This window comes from Larus michahellis, chromosome 3 (assembly GCF_964199755.1).
Source record: "Larus michahellis chromosome 3, bLarMic1.1, whole genome shotgun sequence".
Classification (NCBI taxonomy): domain Eukaryota; kingdom Metazoa; phylum Chordata; class Aves; order Charadriiformes; family Laridae; genus Larus; species Larus michahellis.
The window spans coordinates 42,933,964-42,956,904 of record NC_133898.1 but is presented as its reverse complement, the minus strand read 5'-3'; the positions used below and the strand labels follow the sequence as shown (position 1 = coordinate 42,956,904).

Below are 22,941 nucleotides of genomic sequence, written 5' to 3'. Positions count from 1 at the left end.
GGGTGGGCAGCGCATGCGCGCTTCTTCCGCTCGCGTCCGCAGGGGCCCGTAACGGTCGACCCAGCACCGATCTCGGGGTCGTGGGATCCCGCTGAGGCGCTAAGCTGCGGTCCGGGTCTGTGGAGGGCGGCAGAGAGGAGGCGGAGGCGCGTCTCGTCTGCGCGGGCAGGCCCAGGCGGGTCCGTTGCTCAGCACAGCGATGGCGTTGGGTGCAGGTGGCCGTCCTTGGCTGCTGCGGCTCGCCCTCGGCGGCCCACGGTGGCTGCCCGCAGCAGGTCCGACTCGCCACCGCCTTTCCCTGCTGCCCGGGGGAACCCACTCTCCTCGCCTCGCTGTTTCAGCTGTGAGCTGGCAGCCTGTGTGCCCACCACGGCTAAGAGGCCGGGCCAGGCCTTGCAGCCCCACGTTGAAACTCTTGAGTAGGTGCCCCCTGTCAGGCAAGGGAGCAGGCCTGCCTTCAGCACGGCTCTCCTGCCGCCTCGGCTGGTGGGAGAGTACCCCTGCTCCTCCGGGGAGCCAGCACCGCTCGCTCTGGGTTTCCTGCTAGGGGAGAACACTGCTAGATACATAAGGCTCACAGCTGTTAGCAAGGGGTCATAGTTCTGTCATGGGGATGTTGGAAAAAAACAGCGCCATGTGAGAGCTCAGTGTTTAATTGTCTTTTCAACATGAAAAAGGACTTTACAGACCAGCTCCCACAGAGGGTATTTAGAATCTAAAGTGTCAGCATCCTTTCCCTCTCAGTGTTCTTTCTGTTCTGTGGTTTTGATTTCATTATTTTCTATTATTCACTACCTATTTCTCTTAACTCATAGTATAGGGCTGACTTTATTGCCAAAATAAAACCTCTTGAGATTTTCCTTATTACGGGCTTTCTTTTCTTTGTGAGATGCTTTTTTCCTATTAATGTTACATAAGATCAGATACAATATTTAACTGCTCTTTTGTACAGGGTGATTGATTTTCCAATTTTGTTTTCCTGGTGGCTGAGCTTGCAAAGTATTACTTGCTCTCAGTGGGATTTCTTATTCAAGTAGTTCCTGCTCTGTAGATTGTAAGTGGACAGAATCAACCCAGCTTCCATTTCCAGAAAGGTGGGAAGGGAGGAGAGAAAGAAACATATCAAATTTGGGGGAGGGCAGAAGTAATGCCGAGGATTTCTACTCCACCTTTTAAAAATGTCTATTTAAAGGCACTTACTGCATTAGACTAACAGTTTCACACCCCAAAAGTGATAAACATGGCTGAGGATAAAAAAGCCTTTGTTGATGAGATAAATAAAGCGTTGGCAAAGTCCGAAGGGCTTACCTTGAAGGATCTGCTGTTCTCCTACCGGGGGACCCCATATCCTGTCACGGTGTGCAGTGCAGAAACGTTCCAAGCCCTGGAGAACCTGGAAGCCAGAAGAGATGACATGGTGCTGGTGTCCTACCCTAAATGCGGTGAATACATTATAAATTGCTTGCTGTAGTCTACAATACTGTAACTAATTAGCTGACACAATAAGAAGAAAACCAACTGATTGTGATTGTACATTGTGTGAGAATATTGGGCATTTCTACTACAACCAGAGGCAGCAGGTTTTTGTCCTTCTTAATTAAGCAGTCTGTTGCACGGCTTTTTAATATGGTTTGTGTTTCCTGAAAGGAAAATAAGTTTTAGTGTTCAAAGATATTTTTGGCTGAAGAAGCGAGAATAAAGTACATAGCTTTTTACGTGTCAGTGGGACAAGACAACTCTGCCAGTATGATAAACTGTATTCTGAAAAGTGTGTTAGTAATGTAATGCAGTGTAGTGTACAAAAGCAATGAAATTATGCATTAGACTCTTTACGGTGTAAAAAGTGACATGGCACAGCATCTTTACTTGTAAAATTATAAGCTGTTTCTTGGCATTATTCAGTATCAGCATTGGTTTTTGTTTTGTTACTGCAAAATCGCATTGACTAAGACATACTGGAAGTTTAAATCTTTTAGTCAGGGGTTTGCAGAAAGGAGGGAAGGTGCAACAGGAGCAGTGAAAAAAAAACCCAAGCAACCAACATGTTGATTTGGATCGGTTTTATTAAATGTCAGTTGTGACATGATTGCTTACAAGGAAGGCATGGGTTTTCCTAATCTAAGAAGTCCTATCCAAGCATAAGTTTCTTCTTTGAGACCCAAGCAGCAGAAGCTTAGGCTTGTCAGAGAAAATGTGGGTCCATGGAGGGATTTCATTGCACTGGCATGGTAGTGGATGTGGTCAAGTTGGGCTCTAACCGGAGAGTCCTAGGTCAAGGTCTCATTCAGCACGTAGAATTCCCATTGGTTGTCAAGTTCTGATCTGGAAAGAAACTGTGGTGTATTTAGGGCCTTAAGGAGTATGCGTGTAGTGTTTAGGGTGAATTTATAGCAGCTCTGAGACAGAACAGTGAACCAAGACAAAGAGGGCAAATACAAAAGGAGGGAGCTGGCACAAAATGTGAAATGTGCATTTTTAGCTTAAGGAGCCTGTGATTCCGTTGGGTTTGGGTCCAGAGTTCTTCCGGACCCTACAAAGACCTAAAAGGTGATTGTCATAACTTGGCACTGGCTTTGATTTCTCAGAGAGTTTGGAAGAGTTCAGACATGGAGTTGTGATGCTGATTACATCTGAGGTTTAGTAACTCAGTAAACCTTTCCTGCTCAGGGAGGGGGATCAATAGATAAAGAAAGAGATCTCACACTGTTAATATCTGGCAGTTCATGGTAGGTCAGCAGGGGGAGATTTTACCAAAGACCACTGTCAGTTGCTCAGCAGGAGAGGAAGCACACAGCTGCCTGTGGTTTGCCAGGGAATGCGGCACCCTGTTACCCGGCAGGGACTCCTGGAAAGGCATGTACGGGAGGTTGCAGGAAGAAATGGGAAAGCAGGAGGGAGAGAAAATGCTGTATTTGTGCAGTGCGCTGTAGTTAGAGTTTGCAGGTAAATCTTGGAATTTTCTCCCATTTGGATGTTTGCTCTTACACTCTTAAACAGTGCTAAATAGATTTCTTGTCCTAATTTCCTAATGCTTGCAAGAGAGGAGGATAAAGAAAGAAAAGAAAATATTATCTGTCGTACTTTGAAACCAGAAATTGCTGTGCACCCTTTTGCCCTTTGACACAATACTTGGACCCACTAAGGTGTAATGTCACCAGGTGGTGATAAAAATCTCTCTGCCCATCTCTTTCCTTCTCAAACCAAGGGAGCCTTGTGCCTGGCTTCCTCTGCTAGCTTCTCAGGTTTTTTCCATGCAGGGCTCGAACTCTTTGGCATTTGCAGGTGTAGATGGTTGTGAACATGCTTGATGAAGGACTCGCACTGAGACCTTTTAAAAGCTTTGCCGCTCAATGCTTTAATATTGTCCATATCCACTTTACTTATTAAGTATTATGAAGGTTAAGTTACAGTAAAGTCTCACTATATAAAATGTTTCCCCTGACTCAGCTATGCCCAGTGGAGAGGAAAACTCTGATGCAGAGAACACTGATGAGGTAGGGGTAAAGGACGATGGAACTCCAGGATGCAGTACTTCCTAGGGACAGGTCGCACAGTTGAAAAGACAGTAGGGGATTTAGAGACTAGGAATTTTAGATTTATCAGTTGTAGCTTTTTGTTAAAACAAAATTTGTATTTGTGTACATGCAGTTAATACTGGGCAGATAGATGAGGACATGGGTTTGGGGACTCTAAGGCTTTTTGATCTGTTCTGTATGTAAATGGGAGAGTGATATAAATTAAATACATCATATAATGTCTTCTATATAAATATGATATTGGGTGGTATATAAATTTATGTAGGTAGCTAAATATGTATTATAAGACATTGCATGATGTATACAAATTACTGTATAAATGACATGTAGCTGCTGCTTCCGTCCAAGCATCCTGAGACACTTCATATAATGTAAGGTGGAAGTTATTCCTTTCTGGGAATAACTTTCCACTGAAAGCACGAGAGGTTAAAGCTGTTTACATTGTGTATTCCCTGTTAGTGCCTCTGGCAGCTGCGTTCACAGGGGACTCACGGCATGCAGGAGGCGGCAGCAGCTCCACAGCTCCATCTCCGTGGGCCCAGTGGGAAGCCTTCCAAGCGCCTCCCTACAAGGATGCGGAGAGGGTGCTGCAGGCCAAGGTGAACACGCTGTTCCCTTGCTCTGTCCTGCCAGCAATCGGCAGAGCATCAGTGGAGCAAATGTGATTCCTGGAAACCCTGGGGAAGCAGGCGCCACCGCACAGCCCCAGGAGCTTGGCCACATGCTCATGCTGGAACAGGGTGCGGTACGGGGGAGGTTTTGCTGCAAGACCCCTTCCAAAGGGTGAGGAGAGATGCAGGTATCCAGTGGGTAACAGCTCTTCTAGCACTTGTGCTGGCATGTGCTTTGTGGGGACAGCAACAGGCACAACTGAGGACAAGCACTGGCAGTGACATTGAATAGATGACTCCATTACATTCCTGACCCAGGGCAGTAGAGAGGGACAGAGGCTTTCCTCGGCAGAATGAGTAAAGCTCCTTGCTCATTCCTTGCTTCTCCTGTCCAGACCCTTCCCATGTGTTTCTCTGTAAAAGACAGGAAAGCTCCCTTTATTGTCTGTTACTGACTGCTTTATGAATGTATTAAAAAGATGTTAAGTGCATCATTGAGTCATTTCTGCCCCCAGTGCTTTCCACGTACCAGTTATAAGTGAGCCAAGAAGGTCACAGTTAAGATGCTGTTGAGGATCTCATTAATGGAAAACATTATTTTGTTTATAATCATTTGAGAGCTTTAGTGTTATTTGATGGCTGTCTATTATGCTGAATTAAGCCATGTAATGAGAAGGCTCTGAGAACTTACATAAACCTCTGATATGTTTTATTTTGTTCTCTGGGTTTCTTGGTGCAGGTGTGAACTGGCTTATCCAGATTTTAAGTGATTTGATATTTACAACTATCCAGAGTAAACCTGTAAGCACAGAACTACCATTTATTGAATGTGGAGATCCAGATAAATATCAGGTTAGTGAAAAGAAACTATTGAACCACTTAAAGTCTGTTGTTTTCTCTCTTCTGCACCCCCGCACACAAGTTATTAAAATGAAGTCATGCAGCAAGTAAAGATATTTCTCCTGAGAGGGGAAAAAAGATAATCTTGGATGACTAATGCCTTTTGATTAGGGGCCGTTTCACACAGGCGTCTCTCACAGATCATTGCTGCACCCATGTAATAAACCTGTTCTCACTTATGATTCTGTTTATTTCTAAAGAGGATGAAGCAGATTCCATCTCCAAGGATTTTGGCAACACATCTGAATTACGATTGCCTCCCCAAGTCTATTTTCAAGAACAAAGCCAAGGTGGGCTTTTTTCTTTTTCCAAGAACAAGCCTCATCTCTCTGACAATACCAGCAAGCAAGAATAATTTTGGGGCCACATCCTTTTCTTGTCCCCAAGTAGGTGGCACTGGGGGAAAGTAACTTGGAGACAGTGGGAATCTCATGATGCCTGGGCTGGCTTAGCAGCCCTTACAGTTTACAGTAGCCTTAGAGGTGATGTAGTTGACGTGAACAAGAACAGATCTAGAGACTGTTGCAGTGCTCAGAAGTGGCTTTTTTATGCTGCTCTTTTCTGTTCACAGCTGTGGTAGTAATGAATGTGGCAGCAGTATCTCTGGGACATTGGCGGTCTCTTTGCAAAGAGTCACACTGTTAAAACTTTAGTATCTTTGGTACTTGATCACTGAACAATGGCGGATACATAGATAGCACTTAGGAGATGTCCCACAGATGACGGAAATAATTGGTTAAGGGATGGGGATTTTTTCCATGTTTCGCTGGTATTTTTTCCTGTATGAGACAGGAAAAAAATATAATGCATGTAACAAAAAAAATTAATGTGTATAACATGTTTTCAGAAGTGTTTATGCTTCTCTGAGGATTACAGTCTCTTAGGATTTCAAGAACATTATTACCATGCTTTGAAAAATGGGAGGTGATTGTAACAGCTGCAGTTTCCTGAAGGAGAATTATACAGAGCTTTTCCTAGCAGGGGGCTTGCAAATGGATCCTTACAATTTCCCAGATCTTAGGTAGTTATAGGATAATATTCAATGACAATATTACAGTTTTTCCAGTTGCTTCTTTCTACAATTGCTTCATGACATAAGGAAATCCTAAAAGTGGTAACAAGGTCTTTATTATGATCACATTATAAATTTGTTCTCCGTGCCTTAACTAATAAAATATTTTATAGCCCCCAGTGTGTTATTGATTGCAGAATGTTTGGTTATAGTCTCATTTTGGTTGCCGGGGGAAGTAAGTGATCTAAAATGGTTGACCTCTTTCTCCCATTCCAGATACTAGTGCTGTTTCGAAACCCTAAAGATACAGCTGTTTCATTTTTCCATTTCCACAACAATGTGCCAGGCGTCCCCAGTTACAGCTCCTGGGATGTGTTCTTCTCAGAGTTCATGAATGGGAAAGGTATTGTTATAGTTATTGAATGTAGCTGAAGAAGCAACAGAAAAAAATACTTAAAAACAACTAGATGAGGCCAGTGGGAAAACAGCCGTGTCATAATTAGTTTACTGATGGCCATATGTCATGATAAAGGAGGCAGCTGAATGCCAGAATGGGAAGAATGTCCAAAAGATGCTTTGCTTCTGGGCATTTTGCTCTTCCCGGCAAGGGTGAGGGAGTTGCATGGCAGCTTGACAATGGCATTTGGTCAACATTCCGCTACTTAGTGATGGAGGAAATGCTACAGATCTGAAGTGGTAATGAAATGACAGTTTATTGTCTTTACTGTTTCTGAACACAAGGCCAAACACCGCATTAGCAACCCAAATTTTAGATTTAGACTGATGTCTGGCTTTGGCTTTTAAGAGGTGTTTAAATGACAGTATAGTAACAGAGGGGAGAGCACAGAGTGAAATTCGTATTTCTGCGTGAAAACCATTTACATACAAAAGCCCAGAGGAAGCCTCTGTCATTCTGTTGTACAGTACCATGGAAAGGCGAGGCTGTTCTGTTTGTTTGCATTGATGTAACCAATAGGCAACAGAAGGCAATGCTTCAGTTGGAGAGAAATAAGTACCCAGTAAGAAAAGAAGGTCACACTGATGCTTTTTTCTCTTCTTTACAGTTGGCTGGGGTTCCTATTTTGATCATGCAGTCACCTGGAACAAACACATTGATGATGAGAATACTATGTTCATAATATATGAAGACCTTAAAGAGGTAAAGCAGGTGCTGTGTACTTGACAGGCAAAACACATCTGGGCCCATTCCTTGAAATCTGCTGAAATTAACAGTGAAAGGCGTAGGTTTCTGAAAGAGCAAATATCAATTTGATTTTAATGACAAGTTGAGTCTGAGTGTACAAAAGCTGAGTTCCAATTTAATGCAGAAAACATACTGTGAAGGCAAATATTGTTAATAGATGATGGCAATGCACATCCCAAGTGGATTAACTCCTTTTTTAGAGGAAGCATATTGCATGACTCCCTTTCACTGTATTGCTTTCAGAACCTGACTGCCAGTGTAAAGCAGATAGCTGAATTCTTTGGATTCTCCCCAACGGCAGAGCAGATCCAGTCCGTTGCAGACAGGGCCACTTTCCAGGCAGTGAAGGATAAGGCTCAGGAGACTCATGGTGCTGTTGGCTCAATTCTTTTCCGCAAAGGTAAACTTGTTTTTATTTTGCCAGGGTGGTAAATGATAGCCCTGCATCTTGGGCAGGCAGGAATTTGAGTCAGTAGATGGTTAATCTTTATATATAATTTTCAAGGTTGGGAGTTGTTTAAGCAACACTGATTGTGATTCAGGACGGTGTCACACAATTTCATCACAAGGGCCAGTACCATTAGGTAAAGCCCTGTACAATGTGATCAGCAGAAGTGCACTACAATTAGCACACCCTTCAGTTGTGGTATGCAGTAAGCACCAGCTAGAACAAAGAAGAGTTTTATTTTGTCTTCTGTGAGTCCTGGGGATAGCCTGGCACTTGGTCTACAGAGTGCCTCCACAGATTTTTCTCCTTGGGTTTTCGAAATAAGCCTTGTGATTGCCTGTGAACCTCAGTCAACACATGGAATCCAGACACAACACAGACTGAGCTGTGTCTTTTAGCCATGGATCAAACTAAGGCTGTAGGCTCAGACAACCTCAGACTGTGGGCTCTCCAAGATCTAGATTAAAGGTAGACTGCAGTTTAGGACAGTGTCTGGTTGCAGTGCACAAAGCTCCTGCAGTTAAAAGCCGCATCTTTGAATTTCTGTGTTGGTTTCACAACTGCTGGTCATCTTGTATAGTTTTCTGCAACAGTACAAGATGCATGCCAAAGCTATGAAGGCAGACCAGTAGTTTCCTATGTTCGTTTTGTGTTCACGCTCTATTGAGGACACCAAACATAAGGCAATCGTGAGTGTATTCTTAGGTCAAAGGTTCTTTTCTTGCAGGGAAAAGGACAAAAAAAAATCAAAAATGGATTATCCTGAAATATGATAATAAGGGAGACAAGGTAGTTCTTTGTTTTAAGTCATACTCCTTTGTTCTTACAGTAAAGGGTAGTATTTTACTTTTCTTTATGTTCCAGGTGTTGTTGGAGACTGGAAAAATCTTTTCACTAAAGCCCAGAACCAGGAAATGGATGCCAAATTCAAAGTATGCTTAGAAGGAACTAAGCTGGGTGCGAAGTTAAAATATGATGTGTACTGCAAGGTCTGAACCTCCTTTAGAGAGAAAACTTATGTCCAGGCTGCTTTTCATTCAATTTTATGAAATAAAACAGAAACCAGGACAATATCTGATTTAAAAATTTTGAAAATCCATGCAATTTGCAAACCTTTTCTGCTGTCTTAACTTACACAAGAAATCCTTCCTCATGCAGTTAATATCATCGACTTCAGTGGATTATCTTAAATGACCTGTAGTTCTTTGGCCTCACTTAGTTTTCAACACTGAGTTTTAGCTATGATTTCTTGTTACCTGGTAGAATCCTGTGTGGAATATGTATGCAGTAGTTAAACCTGCTGAAATCACTGGAAATGCATTCAGTATGTTGGAAGTGATTTTCCAAGAGATTTTTTAAAACTATCATGAAGTGTTGTTTTGATTCCTAATTTCTAAGTTCATAGTATTCATATATAATTTTAATTTCTAAGTTTATACTGTAAAATGAAATTTCAAAATGTCTTGTTGTAGTTGTCTGTAGTCACTTTCTGTGTGCTGATAAATGTGTGAAAAAAGTAAAGGAACTCCGTGGTGGAAATTTTCTCCCCCTTTCGGCAATAATATTTTTCTTTCCTTTGGTAGTGGGAGATCTCATCCTGAGCAGTTGAAGGGATTGCCTTGGACAGAACTTGCTCATGGAGGTTGGAGTCCCCCTCCTGGTGGTGGCTTGCTTTGTTGCTTACCCTCAACAGAGGGTTACCCATCAGGGAAATTGGAAACATATGTTGAGAATGGCAGGTTTTGTCCATGTGATTGTTTGGACTCCTGAGCACCCACCCTGCTTTGGATGTTGAGGAGACACATGAAGAAGCTCCTGGCTGGTCAGGACTGTGGGGGAAGTCACTTCTTTATGGTATGGAGGCAGAGGGGTTGGTAACCATCTGGTTGACTTGTTTGGAAGAAGGGACTTTTTAGACATGAGAGAAGGAAGTGTGATACCTGCATAACTCGGGAAATTGAGCCTGGGTTGTCTGGGTTTGCCTGGGTTACACTATGCCCAGCAGTAGCATATACGATCTCAGAGCCAGGACGTGGATTTTTTTCTGGATGTCTGTCTGGGAGCTTTGAAGTGCCACTGTCCAGAACAGAATGACTGTCCTTGGGTGGTGCCAGAAGACAGGTGGGCACAAGACAGTTGAACATTGAACGGTCTCGTAAAGGGCTGATTTTTTAGGCTGCAGTTTTCCGTTGGGAGGCTGGTTAAACCCTAGTCTTTGACAGCTGGTTGTTTTCCCCACCAGAGGCATTTCCTTATCTCTGAAGAGAACAAACAAACAAATACAAAGGAAAAAGTACTCCAAGAAGGAATATGCGTGTAATAGGCACACAGTTGCTAATTTAGCCAGTAGGGGAGGTTAAAGTCTTCCTCCTTGTAGTTTGTCAGCTTCTGTCTGAGAAATAATTTTCTTAAGTGTGGTAAATGATTTGTCAGGAGTGTTTGTTACAACAATATTGGGTAAAGAGTATACCTTAGCCACGTTGAAAAAAATATTGGGTACTTGTGGTGTTGACACAGATGGACTCCATGAGACCTTCTGCTGCACACTTCGTTAGCTGATGGTAAACACAACAAATGCCCAGTCATTTAGTGCTAATGAGAATCCCCTTCTGAAAGCCTGCCAGTGACAGGGGAATGATTAAGACAAATTATCTTCAATGCATAGTTAGGAATCTCTTGTAATTTCGTTGTCAGATCTCCATGAAATCTTATTTGTCTCTCTTTCCTGTCATATTCCACTTTTAATTTTCTTCTCCTGTTCCAGCCGTGTTTGCTGCGGCATACAGCTACACCGATGGCACAAACCCCTCCAGCTGGTGGTCCTTTAGGTTGACTAGCTGAAATGCCAGTGTCCCAAAGGCTGTCATTCACATGGTGGGAAGGAAGGATCGATGCAGATGTGAATTTCCTTTCAAAATTAACAGCTGTAATAATGGCCATTCGAAATAAGTAAACCAAAAGGGAGGTTAACAGTGAGGACTGAAGAGCAACATAGAACACACGAAACCAAACTGTATCAGAATGAAGTGGGTTAATACCAAACAAATTAAAGTTTCAGGTCACTAGAGTCTCAAACAAATCTGAGGTTGCCTATAAGCTTTACATAGGCACTGGGAAAAGCAGCAACATTCCATGGCTATTTGCCTCAGCCGTACCTGCTGCAGCAGTAGGTCAAGATCATTGCTAAGCAATAAATAAAAGGAAATTTGAAAGGCTTTGGTTAAGGGTGATGTTGAAACAGGAGCACCACTTCCTGTTAAAGTAGGTTGCCTGAATTACTGATAGATCAGTAATAGCCAGCCTGTCCACTTAAACCACCGTATTTCTCAGTTTAAAATTACAATGAAGTATTCCTGGGCAGTTCAAGAGGAAATCCCATCTCAAGGTGCTAAATAGGCTACTCTTAAATTTTTACCCCTTTTGACCAGCAAGGTTATTTAAGCTGAGGTTGTTTAGCTATCTGAAGGAATATTTTATAGGTGACACTCTTAAATTCCTTCAGTCTGATCTGCACGTGTTTCTCAGCACATATTCACATACTCAGTAATTGCCAGTTAATGATAAGCACTGAAGAATGTCAAATATAAGACTAGTGAGTGTGAGGGGCGGCTGATTTTTTCTGCAGCTTTCTGTGTGTTTTAGGTTTGGTTCTGTTAAAAATGATGTGGGGTAACAGGGAAGAAAGCTAGTCATAATGTCATCAGAGAAAGGAAGAATTCGTACCTTCCTCAAGCACTTAAGTGCTTTCAGGATGAAAAAGCACTGTGAAGTGCTTTGAGATGGTGGCATTGAAGGTCAAATCCAGTAGCTCATGATGATTGCAGCTATTGACAGCAGCTAAACAAAAGATTCAAACTCAACACAAAAACTAAACTCCTCATTGTGGAAAATCACCAGTCGTATATTCTTTCAGCCATACATATAGGGAGCAATTCTGAATATGTATTTTCCATTTCTATATTTTATACTTTATAGCTGTTTTCCCTTTTATACTTTCCTTTTTATTATGGTACTCAGCAGTAAAACTTTAAATGGTATTTCTCACATACAACATTTAAAAAATATGTTGGATCATTCAGCTTCTAAAGAAGAGGTTTTTTTCACTCCCTGATCACAGTTTTGATTTAATTTTTTTTTAATGTATTTGTGACCTCCTTCACATTTACCATTTCCCAGCAGTTGTAGGTATTTACGATATCTACATTTATGATAACTGCTAAATGCTGCTCTATTAGTACTTTTGTCACCTCCATTTCCCGTATGAGCTGTTCAGTAACAATCATAAGGCAGGAAAGTATATTAAAATGATATTGAAAAAGAGAAATTGGAGGTCTTCTCAGAAAAGAGAAGCATAAATGTATCTTTTGTATGCAAGAGATGGCTCCCCTCTGTGTGTTCAGGATGTCAATAACCCAACCAAAAAGGAAAAGAATTCTGGTACCAAATTATAATAGAAGTAAATGGGATCAAAGCAGACAGAACTGAGCTCAATTTTCTCATTTACAAAATGCGAGCATTTCATATTGCAGCATTATGCAGTACATTAATTGGAAAGATAATTAATGTTAAATTACAATAGAAGTGCTGTAAAAGTACAGGACACATATGACATCCACAGGAACGTTGAATAGTTTTTTTCTGAGGGTAGGCTGGCTATTAGTAAGGATGCCAAATGGGTTTATAATGAAGGGGGACATGAAATACAGTCATCGCAATCTTGTTAACACAGCAATTTGAATTCTACTGGGTTTTTTGTTAAAGTCCTAACACTTCGATCTGAATTTTGGCCGAACGACCACCTGTGGTGTGGTGGGGATTAGCACCCTCTGTTTCACTCTTAACACACGGCAGAGCTTGGCAATGTACACTGGAAGTGCTGAAATGAGATTGGTCAGAGGTTGTTACGGATGTTGATATTGTTGGGATTGATGCAAAGGAGAGAAATAGAGAAGAGCATTCTGAATGAGAGCATACTGTATCAGTGCTGTGCCTGAGCGCTCTGGTAAAATGCTATTTGCATTCAGATGTTTACGGTCATGGATACTATTGTCCTGTATTGCTATCAAACTTTGTAATACTTGTAGATCGGATAATATGAAGTATTAGCCGATAAAATATTCAGTTTGCATCTGAATGGAAAGTTTTTCATATGATCATTTGGCAAAGATTTTTGAGGCTTGAGGAAGATAGAAAATTAGTCTTTGACTTTGCTCAAAACGTAAGGCAGTCAGGAGCAGCCAGGAAATGAAAGGAGGCTGGGAAACTGATGTCTTGGGAGGCTTGTGTACTTGAGAATAATATAAGCTTATTGACATATGCTTGTTGGGTCTCCAGCGAGTTCCCTGCTGTTTTGCATTTTACAAGCCAGTGAAGCTGTTTTCATTACTACAACACTCATTAGCTTTTCCCCAGCAGGTAAATAAGTCAGTTTCATTATTGTGTATTTCTGATATATCCATAGGCAATGTAATTTTATTCAGAGGAAAAAATGAAATACAAGATAATCTTAGGCATTAGCCACATGTCCCCAAAAATGTTAAAAAAACCACACCACAAACCACAAAAAACGGAGCACTTATATTCTTCCCTCTTCTTCATTTCTTTTCTGCAGGCACAGAGGGTGATCAGAATAACTTCTGCAGATGACCAGGCTGGTCTCTTCTTTCATTCTTTGGGAGAATATTTATGCTGACTACAATTCTCTTTTTTTTTTCTGGTCTCCCAGCACAACCCACCCTGTTTTTTTCCTGATGCCATGGAATCTTTGTTTTCCTGGCTGTTATTCGTTTAGAACACTGTATCTTTTTCTTCTTTTTGTTTATTTTTTCTTGGCAAACCACTGTGTTTGTCCTCCCTTGCAATGTGTAAGCTTCTGGACACCCAGCTTTCTTGCTGCTGTGGTACTGGAGGCACAGTTAGCCATTTCTGCATCACCAGAGAAAAAATTACCTTAACGTTTAGGTGCTGAGGGAATATAAACAGAAGCTTTATGCACTGAGGCTTAAGGTGGTGGGACCTTGTGCCAGCAGGCGAGGGGGGCCCTGAGGGCCTGTCTGCCCCTGCCCAGGGGGAGCTGGGCCGTGGCCTGGGGGGTGCTGCCTCCACCAAGGCGCCATTTTGTGGTCTCCCTGTCAAACAGGGCGGCCCTACCTCAAGAGGATGAGGGTTAACTGGAGCAGGACAAGGAGCAGCATCAGAGGCTGGGCTTCCCTGCACCTCAGTCCCTCCAAACTCGGATGGGGATGCCTGGTGGTGTCACCTCAGAGATGGGCCCGGGGCCCTCGCCGCCCTGAGGGGAGGTTGTGGAGGGAAAACCCCTCTCGCCTCAGCTTGCCTCAGGGGAAGCGGGGTCTTCCATGGCCACCAAAGCCCCCTGGCCTGGGCTCTCCCACTGCAGGAGTTTTCTCTCTTGGGCTGTCCAACGCAACACGGCCTACTTTTAAAGGTGGGAAAAGTTTTTTTTTCCCATGTCAGAAAAATACGGTTCAGCTCTCAGACCAGGCTGGGGTGAATACACGGGGGACTCGGTTCCCCTCCTGGTGACCTACCTCTGTCCTACAGACTTCTTGTGCTGGCCTGCCTGGCGTGAGCGGTCACACAGTGGTGTTAAATGCAATCCCTCATGCTTTCTAAAGGATTTTCTAGCAGTAAAGCCCAGCTGGGGTCTTGCCAGAGAGAAAAAACGTGGTGTGGGAGGATGTGGGGGAATGGGAGCACAAAGCAAGCGAGCGTGGTCAGGGAAGTGGCTCTGAAATCCATCTGTGTTTGATGGGTGTGTTCCCTGGACAGCCAGAGATCACTGTTTGGAGTAAAAAGCCTTGTGAAGGCCACCTGTAGGGCAATGCCGGTGGGAATCGTGGGTGCGCTGCGGACCCTCAGCCCAGCAACAAATGTGTCCGAGCACTGGGGTTTGCTCAGGCCTCCTGCTGTCGTACCATGGAGCACAGTATTCATAGTGGAGGAGTAAACAGGGCAATAAACAACCTTCTGTGGTTATCGAATGTGAATGTCTCTGTGGCACTTAATTGCTTCTGCAGGCCATTTTGTGCCTCTCCAGCCTCAGTGCCCTGACTATTGCCATTTTAAATAAGCAATCTGAAGCACAAGAGACAGAGTGTGTATTTTATACGTGGGTGATTTGAAAGTTTCTGTGCAGTGCAGGACAGGCCCTCTAGGGCTCTCTCGTGTTGCATTTTTCACTGACAGTGTTTTGAATCGTTTAAAATACAGGGCCATACAAGTGCCTTGTCCGCAAATGAATTGCGTGCTGAAGGCCCAAGGGCACCAAAAGAGATGAAAAATGCATTAGTATGGAAAGACAACTATGTAATACAGTAGAATAAGTATCATTAATAACTACTGTAAATACAAAGCTGTTTGCTGGCATGACAGACCCTCCAGAATAACAATAACAGAAGTAGCCCGAGTTTGCTTCAGAAGGAAAACTGCTCAAAGTCCAGAATTAAGTCAAAATCACTGAAGGTAAAAGGAAGAGACGAGACAGTGTTATCTTGGGTACAGTGATGTTGCAGCCTTTTCATGGCACAGAAGTGGAGGTGGATGCTGATACACAAGGAAAGTGTATCAAAAGAGTCAATATGGCAAATCATTGAGTAAAGAGTGGTTCAGCTGGAAAAAGATGGAAATCAAACCAAACGCAGCATCTTGCAAAAGAATATAAGTACAGAAAAACTTGAAACTAAAGAAAACAGAAGTTAGGCCAAGATCCCTTTGGGCAAATTGAGCTTCACTTGCCTACCGGCCATGGATTACATTTACACTTGTTTACATCGATGTACATGAAGTCCTGTTTTATGATACGGAGGCTTCCAGGACTGAATCCTGTTCGCTGCCCCCATAACCTGCCTGTGGTAGTGTGTCTCCCTGCTGGGGGTCCTGCTGTACGCCAGGGTTGCCCTGCCGTACCCTGAGGTAGCACCAGGCACAGTTTCCCAGGCATGGGAGCTACTAAGATGCTTAGAGAGAGGAAAGGAGCTTGAAAAGAAACGCACTGAATGTTTTTTGTGAGCAAGCTCGAGCTGGTCAGGCAGGAGTCAGCTCCAGCCTGGGAGCTGCAGAGCTGTGATTACTGCAGTCCTGAGTAACTCATGTTAGCAAGCCACACAGGCCAGGTTTGTTGGCTGACACTGGGCTACTTGCGCTGTGCCTCTGAAAGATGGTGTAGACATCAGCAAAAAAAAGGCCTAAGAAAGTATATGCATAGATAAAATGAGATGTGTTTACTTAAAATAGAACCACAAATCATCTGCCAGAGGGGCTGTTTGGAAGGAAAAGCACATACTAATTGCTGGAGGCTAAAGATAGACGCTAAAGCCCAAGAAGTGCCTTGAGGGTCTGCGTTTCAGCTCCCGTCTCTGCCTGTGGCTGGGGAGGGGAAAGGTGGATTTTCACATTGATGCATTTGCAATCTTCTCTGGCAGTTAGCTGCAGTGATGTCTGCCCTTCCTCACCCACTCCCATTCAGCGTGCCGGGCAACGTGAGCCGCCTTCTCGGGTGCTTTGCTTCCCTCATTCACTGTATGGGAGACATCAATTTGCCAAGCTAGGCTGCTTGTTTGTAGATTGGCTGCTCTGAAGTTGCTGTCCTTGAGGGGGCTGTTAGAGCATGTGCATGGTTTGTTTAGAGCTTTGGTTGGGACCAGTTGGTCTCCAGTCTGGGAAAGGCACATAGCTCTCCTGTGTTTACTCTGGGGTGTTGTAGTTATGGCCCCCCACGAGAAAGCTGTCCTGGCTGATGTGTTGTGGGACAGGGAGAGGCTATCGGCTTGCACTGACAAGCTTATGTGTTACTCTGTGAGCTCTGGAGGGTGTATGCCAGTTCTGTCTTCTCCTTGCCACTTTTCAGTGCTGCCACAGGCTTTCCATGTTCTGTTTTCAGCAAAAGCCCAGATTGACTAAATTCCTCAACGTTCGTGAAAGAATAAGCCTTTGGGCTGTCTGGCAAGGGGTATGCTGTGTTGCAGGCTGGTATCCTGACCGTGCCGGCATCTCTGTCTGGGGGCAGGCAAGGAGGTGCCTGTCCAAGCAGCGTGGGGCTTGACTTTCTGAAGGTATGGAAACAGTGCAGCGTAATAGCACAGCCTTTACCGGTGCCTGTGAAGTAAACCTAATGGTTCTCCAGTCTGGTAGTACTTTTCATCTGTGTAGCCAGAGCTGCCTTTAGGCAAGCAGTGGATTGAAAATAGGTGCTGCCAGATGCCCCTCTATGGTTAAGGAAGCTAGAGCGTCCTTGGTGTCCGTAGTAAAAGGTTGGCTGAGATACCAGATGGTGTTGTGCTTTTCTGCAATGCTACTGGCAACAGTGGGCTGCCTCGCTCTGCCCAGGCAGTAAGGATATAGCAGTAAGTAAATGTGGCACAGTGGCAGCCTCTTGGACCACGTGACTGTGCTGGGAGAAATTGCCATTCCCCCACCTCTACTGAATGTGGCGAGACCCACCTGTATGCTGGCTGAGAGCCTGAGCCCAGGCCCTCTGAATTACACCGGAGCACAGCAGTGTGACCAAGAGGAAAGCCAAGCCCTGCAGCATGGATGAAACAGACTTTAGCAATCCAGTTTGACAACATTGAGCCAAATTGTGTCTCAGTGACCAAATGCAGTGCCAGTGTACCCCGAGGTGAACATGGAGGGTAAATATGTACTGCCATGGGGCTGCTCGTGGGCATACTGCTGGGCAAATGTGTAAGTGGCTGCAATATTGGTGCACTGGAAGAGTAAAGCAGTCAATGAGTTTGTTTTGGGGATGGTCTGGAAAATGGTGGCTGTTATTTGCCTATTTATATATTGATACATGCACTCACTAATCTTTTTAATGGTAAAACTGGGTGTAATTTGATTGTGTTCTGGGGTGATTATAAATAAATCACTTCCTTTTAGAAATAGTTGTTTAGAATTAAATGTAATATTATATTGCTGGCATTTGCAGACTTTTGCTAACTTATATGAACATAATAGTTAGCTGGCATTTAATTATGCGTGTAACTAATCCAAAGCAATACAAGTTTTTATAAGGATAATTGGTAAGTTGTCATGTAGGTGGTTTCTCTAAATGGCTTCATAGCATTTAGAAAGGACAAAAGAAATTGCACATAAATAATAGGTTATTAGAAATAAATGGGTACGCAATTATTCATAGCATCAGAAATGGACAATTCAGCTCACAATGGAATTCTTCAGAAAACTACAGCTACATTATTTGCATAAAATAACATCTGAAATTTGCAATTGGCTTTGTTTCCCATTTAGAGTGCCTTATGTAATTACTACAGCAGTGCCCTTTTGAAGAAATCCATTATAATTTGAATTATGTTAATTCTGATGCTGTGAATAATTGGCCATATATTCAGTAAAATGAATTTGTTTTTTTGGACCCTTAAATATGAGTGAACCATCTTATGGGGATATGTGCTTGACATCTTTCTGGCCATCTTTTTCTGCTTTATCCTATAAAGTTGTTTGCATGAGAGTGTCATACAATTAAGTCTCTAATTAGGAGCTAATTTGGGGATGGGGAGAAAGTTTAGACTTACATTTACCTTTGGAGAGCGTAGCTGGATGGTGGGGATTGTTACAGCAAAACCCCCCTTATTTTTCCCTTCTTTGGATCATAAATGTTATCTGAAATTAAATATGAGAGAAGAGCAGTGCCACATTCCGCTCTCAGATAAATGCTCTCCTTAGAAACAGCTGCTGTCATGGCATCGGCATCAGTCTATCAGGGATGAATTTGACCTTTTAAGTGCTCTCCCATGTGTACTGGAAAATGCTTCAAGTCCCTTTCCATTGAGGGAAACAGGAAGGAATTCATATTGTGCTCTTGTTTTGCGCCATGGGAACACAGTCGGATTGCTGAGGAGCTGGCACTGGTTTAGTCTGTAAGTGTTAGTTTCGTTCTATCTGTTTGATTACCAGGTTCAGGCAAAAGTAGTGTATGAAAAGACCTATCAAAATGCCCTTCAGCAATACATGGCATGATCCTGCCCTGTAAATGTCAGATCGGTGTTTGTATTGCGACAACCCATTTCTCTGTGCAGAGTGAAAACAAAAAGCCCAATATATTTTCACACCATTACAGGAGAGAGATGCCGAATTACAGGGAAAATCCTGAGGGACAGTAAAGTCTCTTTAGTTGTACGTAATTTCGTCATTTCTCATCTCAAGGCAACAGTCCTGGGAATGAAGCCATCAGCATCTAGGTACTGTCATTGGTTACAGGATACAAGCAATGTACTAGACTTCTCAATTTTTCTTTACACTGCTTTCCCTAAAACATTGACTCGGTTTCCTCCACGCAGATCCCCAGGGGATTATGATGTCTCAGTGCCCTGAGGTCAGACATTGATTCCTCCCGTTCCTTGCTCCCCCCAACCCCGCAAAACAAAAATACATCAGGGACTGGCGTTTTCTGCTTGTTTAATTGGATTAATGGTGCCAGTGTCCCCTTCTTGTCTTTATGGGACCACCTTCTGGTGAGATCATACTCCTAAGTTTAATTCCTTCTGGAGCTGGAGGGATCAAACTTGTGCCTCCCAAGACAGAAGGAAAGTGCCAAGTTGTAGGCTCCTGTGGCATGTGGGGACTTCAGCCACCTTCCCGTTGAAGCTGTTGCACTTATCTTGAAACAATCAAAATTAATTGTGCAAGACAGAGGGAACATAACATTGACTGGGCCAACATACATGCTGTTGCGAGATGGGAGGTGAGGGGCTGAAACTTAAGAAGGGAGGGAAGTTACTGGTCTCTTGTATTCTGTAATAGTACATTGATCACTGAACTCTGCATTGTGCTGTATTTCTCGAATGGAAATGGCTACTGCTGCTGTGGAGAGCAATCCCTGGGTGTGTCTCAGGTAGGGACATGAGGTCAGAGGTCCTCAGGGGGGCCGAGGAATGTTCATCTGCTGATTCTGGCAGGTTTAGACACTGGAGAATGAAAATATATGGACATATGGGCATGAAACCAATACGATCCCCAGGTCAAACAGAAATTTCTGCTCTCAGGGTAACATTAATCTGGGCAAACTCCTCAGCCTGTCTGTTCTATTCTTGCTGGATATGGGAGCAGTACTCTATCTCCATCACCTCCACGTCTCCCAGGACAAGCAACAGGACTGCTGGGAAATAAACAGCAAAGAAGGGAGGCTGGAGCACCTTGAAAAGATGAATGGTGTGACAGATGAATGGTGTGAAATGATAGCTGTGGGATGCTAAAAAATTCTGTACAACCCACTGTTCGGCTTGTACCTTTTTTGTCCAACTGTCCTGTAGTTTTCAGCCTCCAGTGTCACTTGCCTATCCTGTATCTTAACCCTTGTCTGAAGATACCTGTTCTGGGATGTGTGTGACTGCACTGTATGGCTTTACTGCTGCCTTCCCCCACCTGCTCCGTGTCAGCATGGACACACCTAAAGCAGCACAGAAAAGATAGGAAAAGCGGTGTTTTTTTGCTTTTGATGGCAAATTGCCACTGGTGCTTGAAAGGAGAACAGGTGGACAATCTTTATTTTGCAGTGTCATTTCTAGCCCGTGTTGTCTCTGCAGCTCTTTTGGAGAGAAGACATTGAAGAGCTCCAAGATGTGCTAGCATTACATGGACATCTTGGCATGCAACAGCCCTGGGAATATCAGCGTCCCGGTTCTCGGCTTCTAAAGTGACTTTTTGTTCCCACTGTTGTTTCCAGGGAACATATTCAACAGCACTAGCCTTACTTGGCTCTCATCCTCTAGGGAAGGCCTGCTGAAGAGGTGAGCTTAATGCTGCAACCTTCAGGTGTCAAAGATTTGTTAATCACTTTGAGTCAGCTACTTCAGAAGGGATAACTAAAGGGAGCAGCAAGATGGAGAAGAGGAAAAGAAGACAGCAGGTAAGAGAACAAAATGGGTGTATAGGGGTGGGTGTGAGTTAAAAATGTAGCAAAAAGTTAGGGGTATCAGCTCTTTCATTTTCTTTCACAATTTCTTCACGCTGCAGAAGACTTCCTCTCACTGTAAGCCACGTGTTGTTCCAAGACTGCGTGTGTATTCAAGGCATATCTATGTACTATTGTAGTTACTGCTATTTTTACAAAAAAGTATGTTAAGAAACAATTTATGCAGGATTATTACTCTTGTAAACTTCTGATTATCAGTCCTACTAATCCCCAAACAAAAGCTGAAACTGCTGTAGTTACTGTTTATTGACCAGCTAAACAACAGTCTATCTCTAGCACTGAGTTTACGGATATTTTTTTTTGTTTTACTGCTAATGAAATTTGACAACATTTTAGTTGTAGGGGGATTTTAGGATTTATACTGATATTGAAAGATTGGTGCTAAGAATTAGCTAACTATATTACACAACCTTCCACTACAAATTCTAATTCTGCTTGTGTAGAAGGATGTGTACTCTGAACCTAATTTGCCCGCAGTGTTCACTTTGAATCAAAAGTAACTGATTTTTACCTTTTCCTGATAAATGCTTCTATTGATTTCTCTACTGCTTAAGGCTCTGCTTTAAGAAAAAGTACTTATTTAAATCTGTCCCTATTCAGAAAAACATGTGAGAACAGGCTTAATTTGAGGTCCTCTGTAGACCACATGGGAGTTCTCCCTGCATTATAAGAGTGTTTGTATTATGGGGCTGTTTAGGTTAAGTCCATTAGTCATGGTCTCACTCACCCTTCATCCACCACTGTCCTTGATCTCAAATGATGATAAAATATTCCCTTCAGATAAGTGAGTGGTTCTCAGGAGGGTTAACCCTGAAGTCCACCAGAAGATTGTTGCAGAGACTGCCCCCTTCAGAGCCGAGACTGCCTTTTCTCCTTCTCACCTTTGATCTGGGCTCCTTTGTCTCAGAGGGCATCAGTAGTTCTAGTGGGTTCAGCATAGAAGTGGTCCAGTGATGGCCTTCCACAGCAGGATGAAGGCCACAGGTTTGTTGCCAAGGAATGCCTCTTGTTCCTCGCAGTATTCCGTTAAATATTGCCTGCACACAAGAAATTGGCTGAGCTATCGAAACAAAGTGGTACTATTAGTTTTAAAAGCATATTCTGCCTGTGATTTAATGTTACCTGAATAATAATGCCCTGGACCCCTAATTAGGAAAAGAGTCCAAATGTTGAATTCCTTAAAGTGTGGGTATATTTATATCTGGGACTGGTCTGTCCTGTTTTAGATAATGTGACCAGCTGAGAAACGTAGATCCAGAATTTTACCATGCTTGCTCTAACAAAGCGTGTTTGTCGTTAGGATTCGGATTTCGGCCCCGGTTCATCAAAAGGCACTCTGACAGTGCAGGGTATTGGTAGGCTGATAATTTCTCTTACTTGATAAACATGGAGATGTTTAGTAAAATAATACATATTTTTATATAAGCATCTTTCATATGGAGCATCACAGAACATTAATGCGAGTGAATGAAGGGGGAAGAAACCCCAATTTCACAGGCTGAGGTGCATCTGCAACAGCAGAGTGCTTGGCCACAGCAGCTATGAGCTCTTTTCTCAAATCTTCAGATGAAACTACCTCGTAACTGAAAATGAGCGAAGATTTCATTCTTTCCTCCTTCTTCAAATGGATTATTCTAAAACATTTTCCCCCAGTCTCCTGTACAAAATGCCAAGATCTACCTTCTGGGAGGTCTTTCACACTTATGTATGTGCCACAGTGGGAAATAAAAATCTATGCCCTACATTCTCTCACCTCTGCTTTAGCTACTCGTAAAGTAAGTTTAACTTATACTGATTTTTTATTTTTTTTTTTTAACTGAAGATGCTATGTAGCGAACACACAAAGTACAGGGTGAAATTTAGGACCAAACTATTGCCTGACCACAGATCTAATCAAGAAGCTGGCTTTTTCTGTCGCTTGAGATTTAATGCTGTATGAGACTTAACGTTCATGGTGACAGAAACTTCTGTTTATTTTCAGAAGATATCTTTTCTTTTGCTTTCTTTCAGAAATACAGGAATTTCCCCTACAGGGTTACACCTGGGAGCAGGTTACTCTAGGTTTTTGGGAATTTACAAGACCTGTGGGAGAGCATTCATCCTGATGAAAGCTTCAGTCTAACCCCTAACACTTTACTGAGCTAAAGATCAGATATATGGTAGTGAAACAATTTGTTACATTAGTTTCTATAGTTTATATAATTCTAATTGTCCTTCCTCAAGTCAAGTACAGGTAATTCTTCACTTCAGATTGCTTATGCAATTGCTTTGGAAGTTTGTA

The 22,941-nt window shown here is 43.0% G+C and overlaps 1 protein-coding gene across 1 annotated transcript; it reads left to right on the top strand.

Moving 5' to 3' along the window:
• Window positions 1–17: 17 nt before the first annotated feature.
• SULT6B1 (sulfotransferase family 6B member 1) lies at window positions 18–9,221 on the top strand. The gene is made up of 7 exons (XM_074579924.1): window positions 18–1,442; window positions 4,887–4,999; window positions 5,248–5,337; window positions 6,336–6,462; window positions 7,124–7,218; window positions 7,507–7,663; window positions 8,576–9,221. Exons 1-7 carry the CDS (start codon window positions 1,241–1,243, stop codon window positions 8,704–8,706), a joined length of 915 nt encoding a protein of 304 aa, XP_074436025.1. The 5' UTR covers window positions 18–1,240; the 3' UTR covers window positions 8,707–9,221.
• The last annotated feature ends 13,720 nt before the right edge of the window (window positions 9,222–22,941 follow it).

Bases quoted from the DNA above. Each gene is read 5' to 3' on its own strand.
- SULT6B1 (XM_074579924.1), top strand. From the start codon at position 1,241: ATGGCTGAGGATAAAAAAGCCTTTGTTGATGAGATAAATAAAGCGTTG. The intron at 5,338-6,335 runs GTGGGCTTTTTT...CTCCCATTCCAG, and splicing joins TTTTCAAGAACAAAGCCAAG to ATACTAGTGCTGTTTCGAAA. The intron at 6,463-7,123 runs GTATTGTTATAG...TCTTCTTTACAG, and splicing joins AGAGTTCATGAATGGGAAAG to TTGGCTGGGGTTCCTATTTT.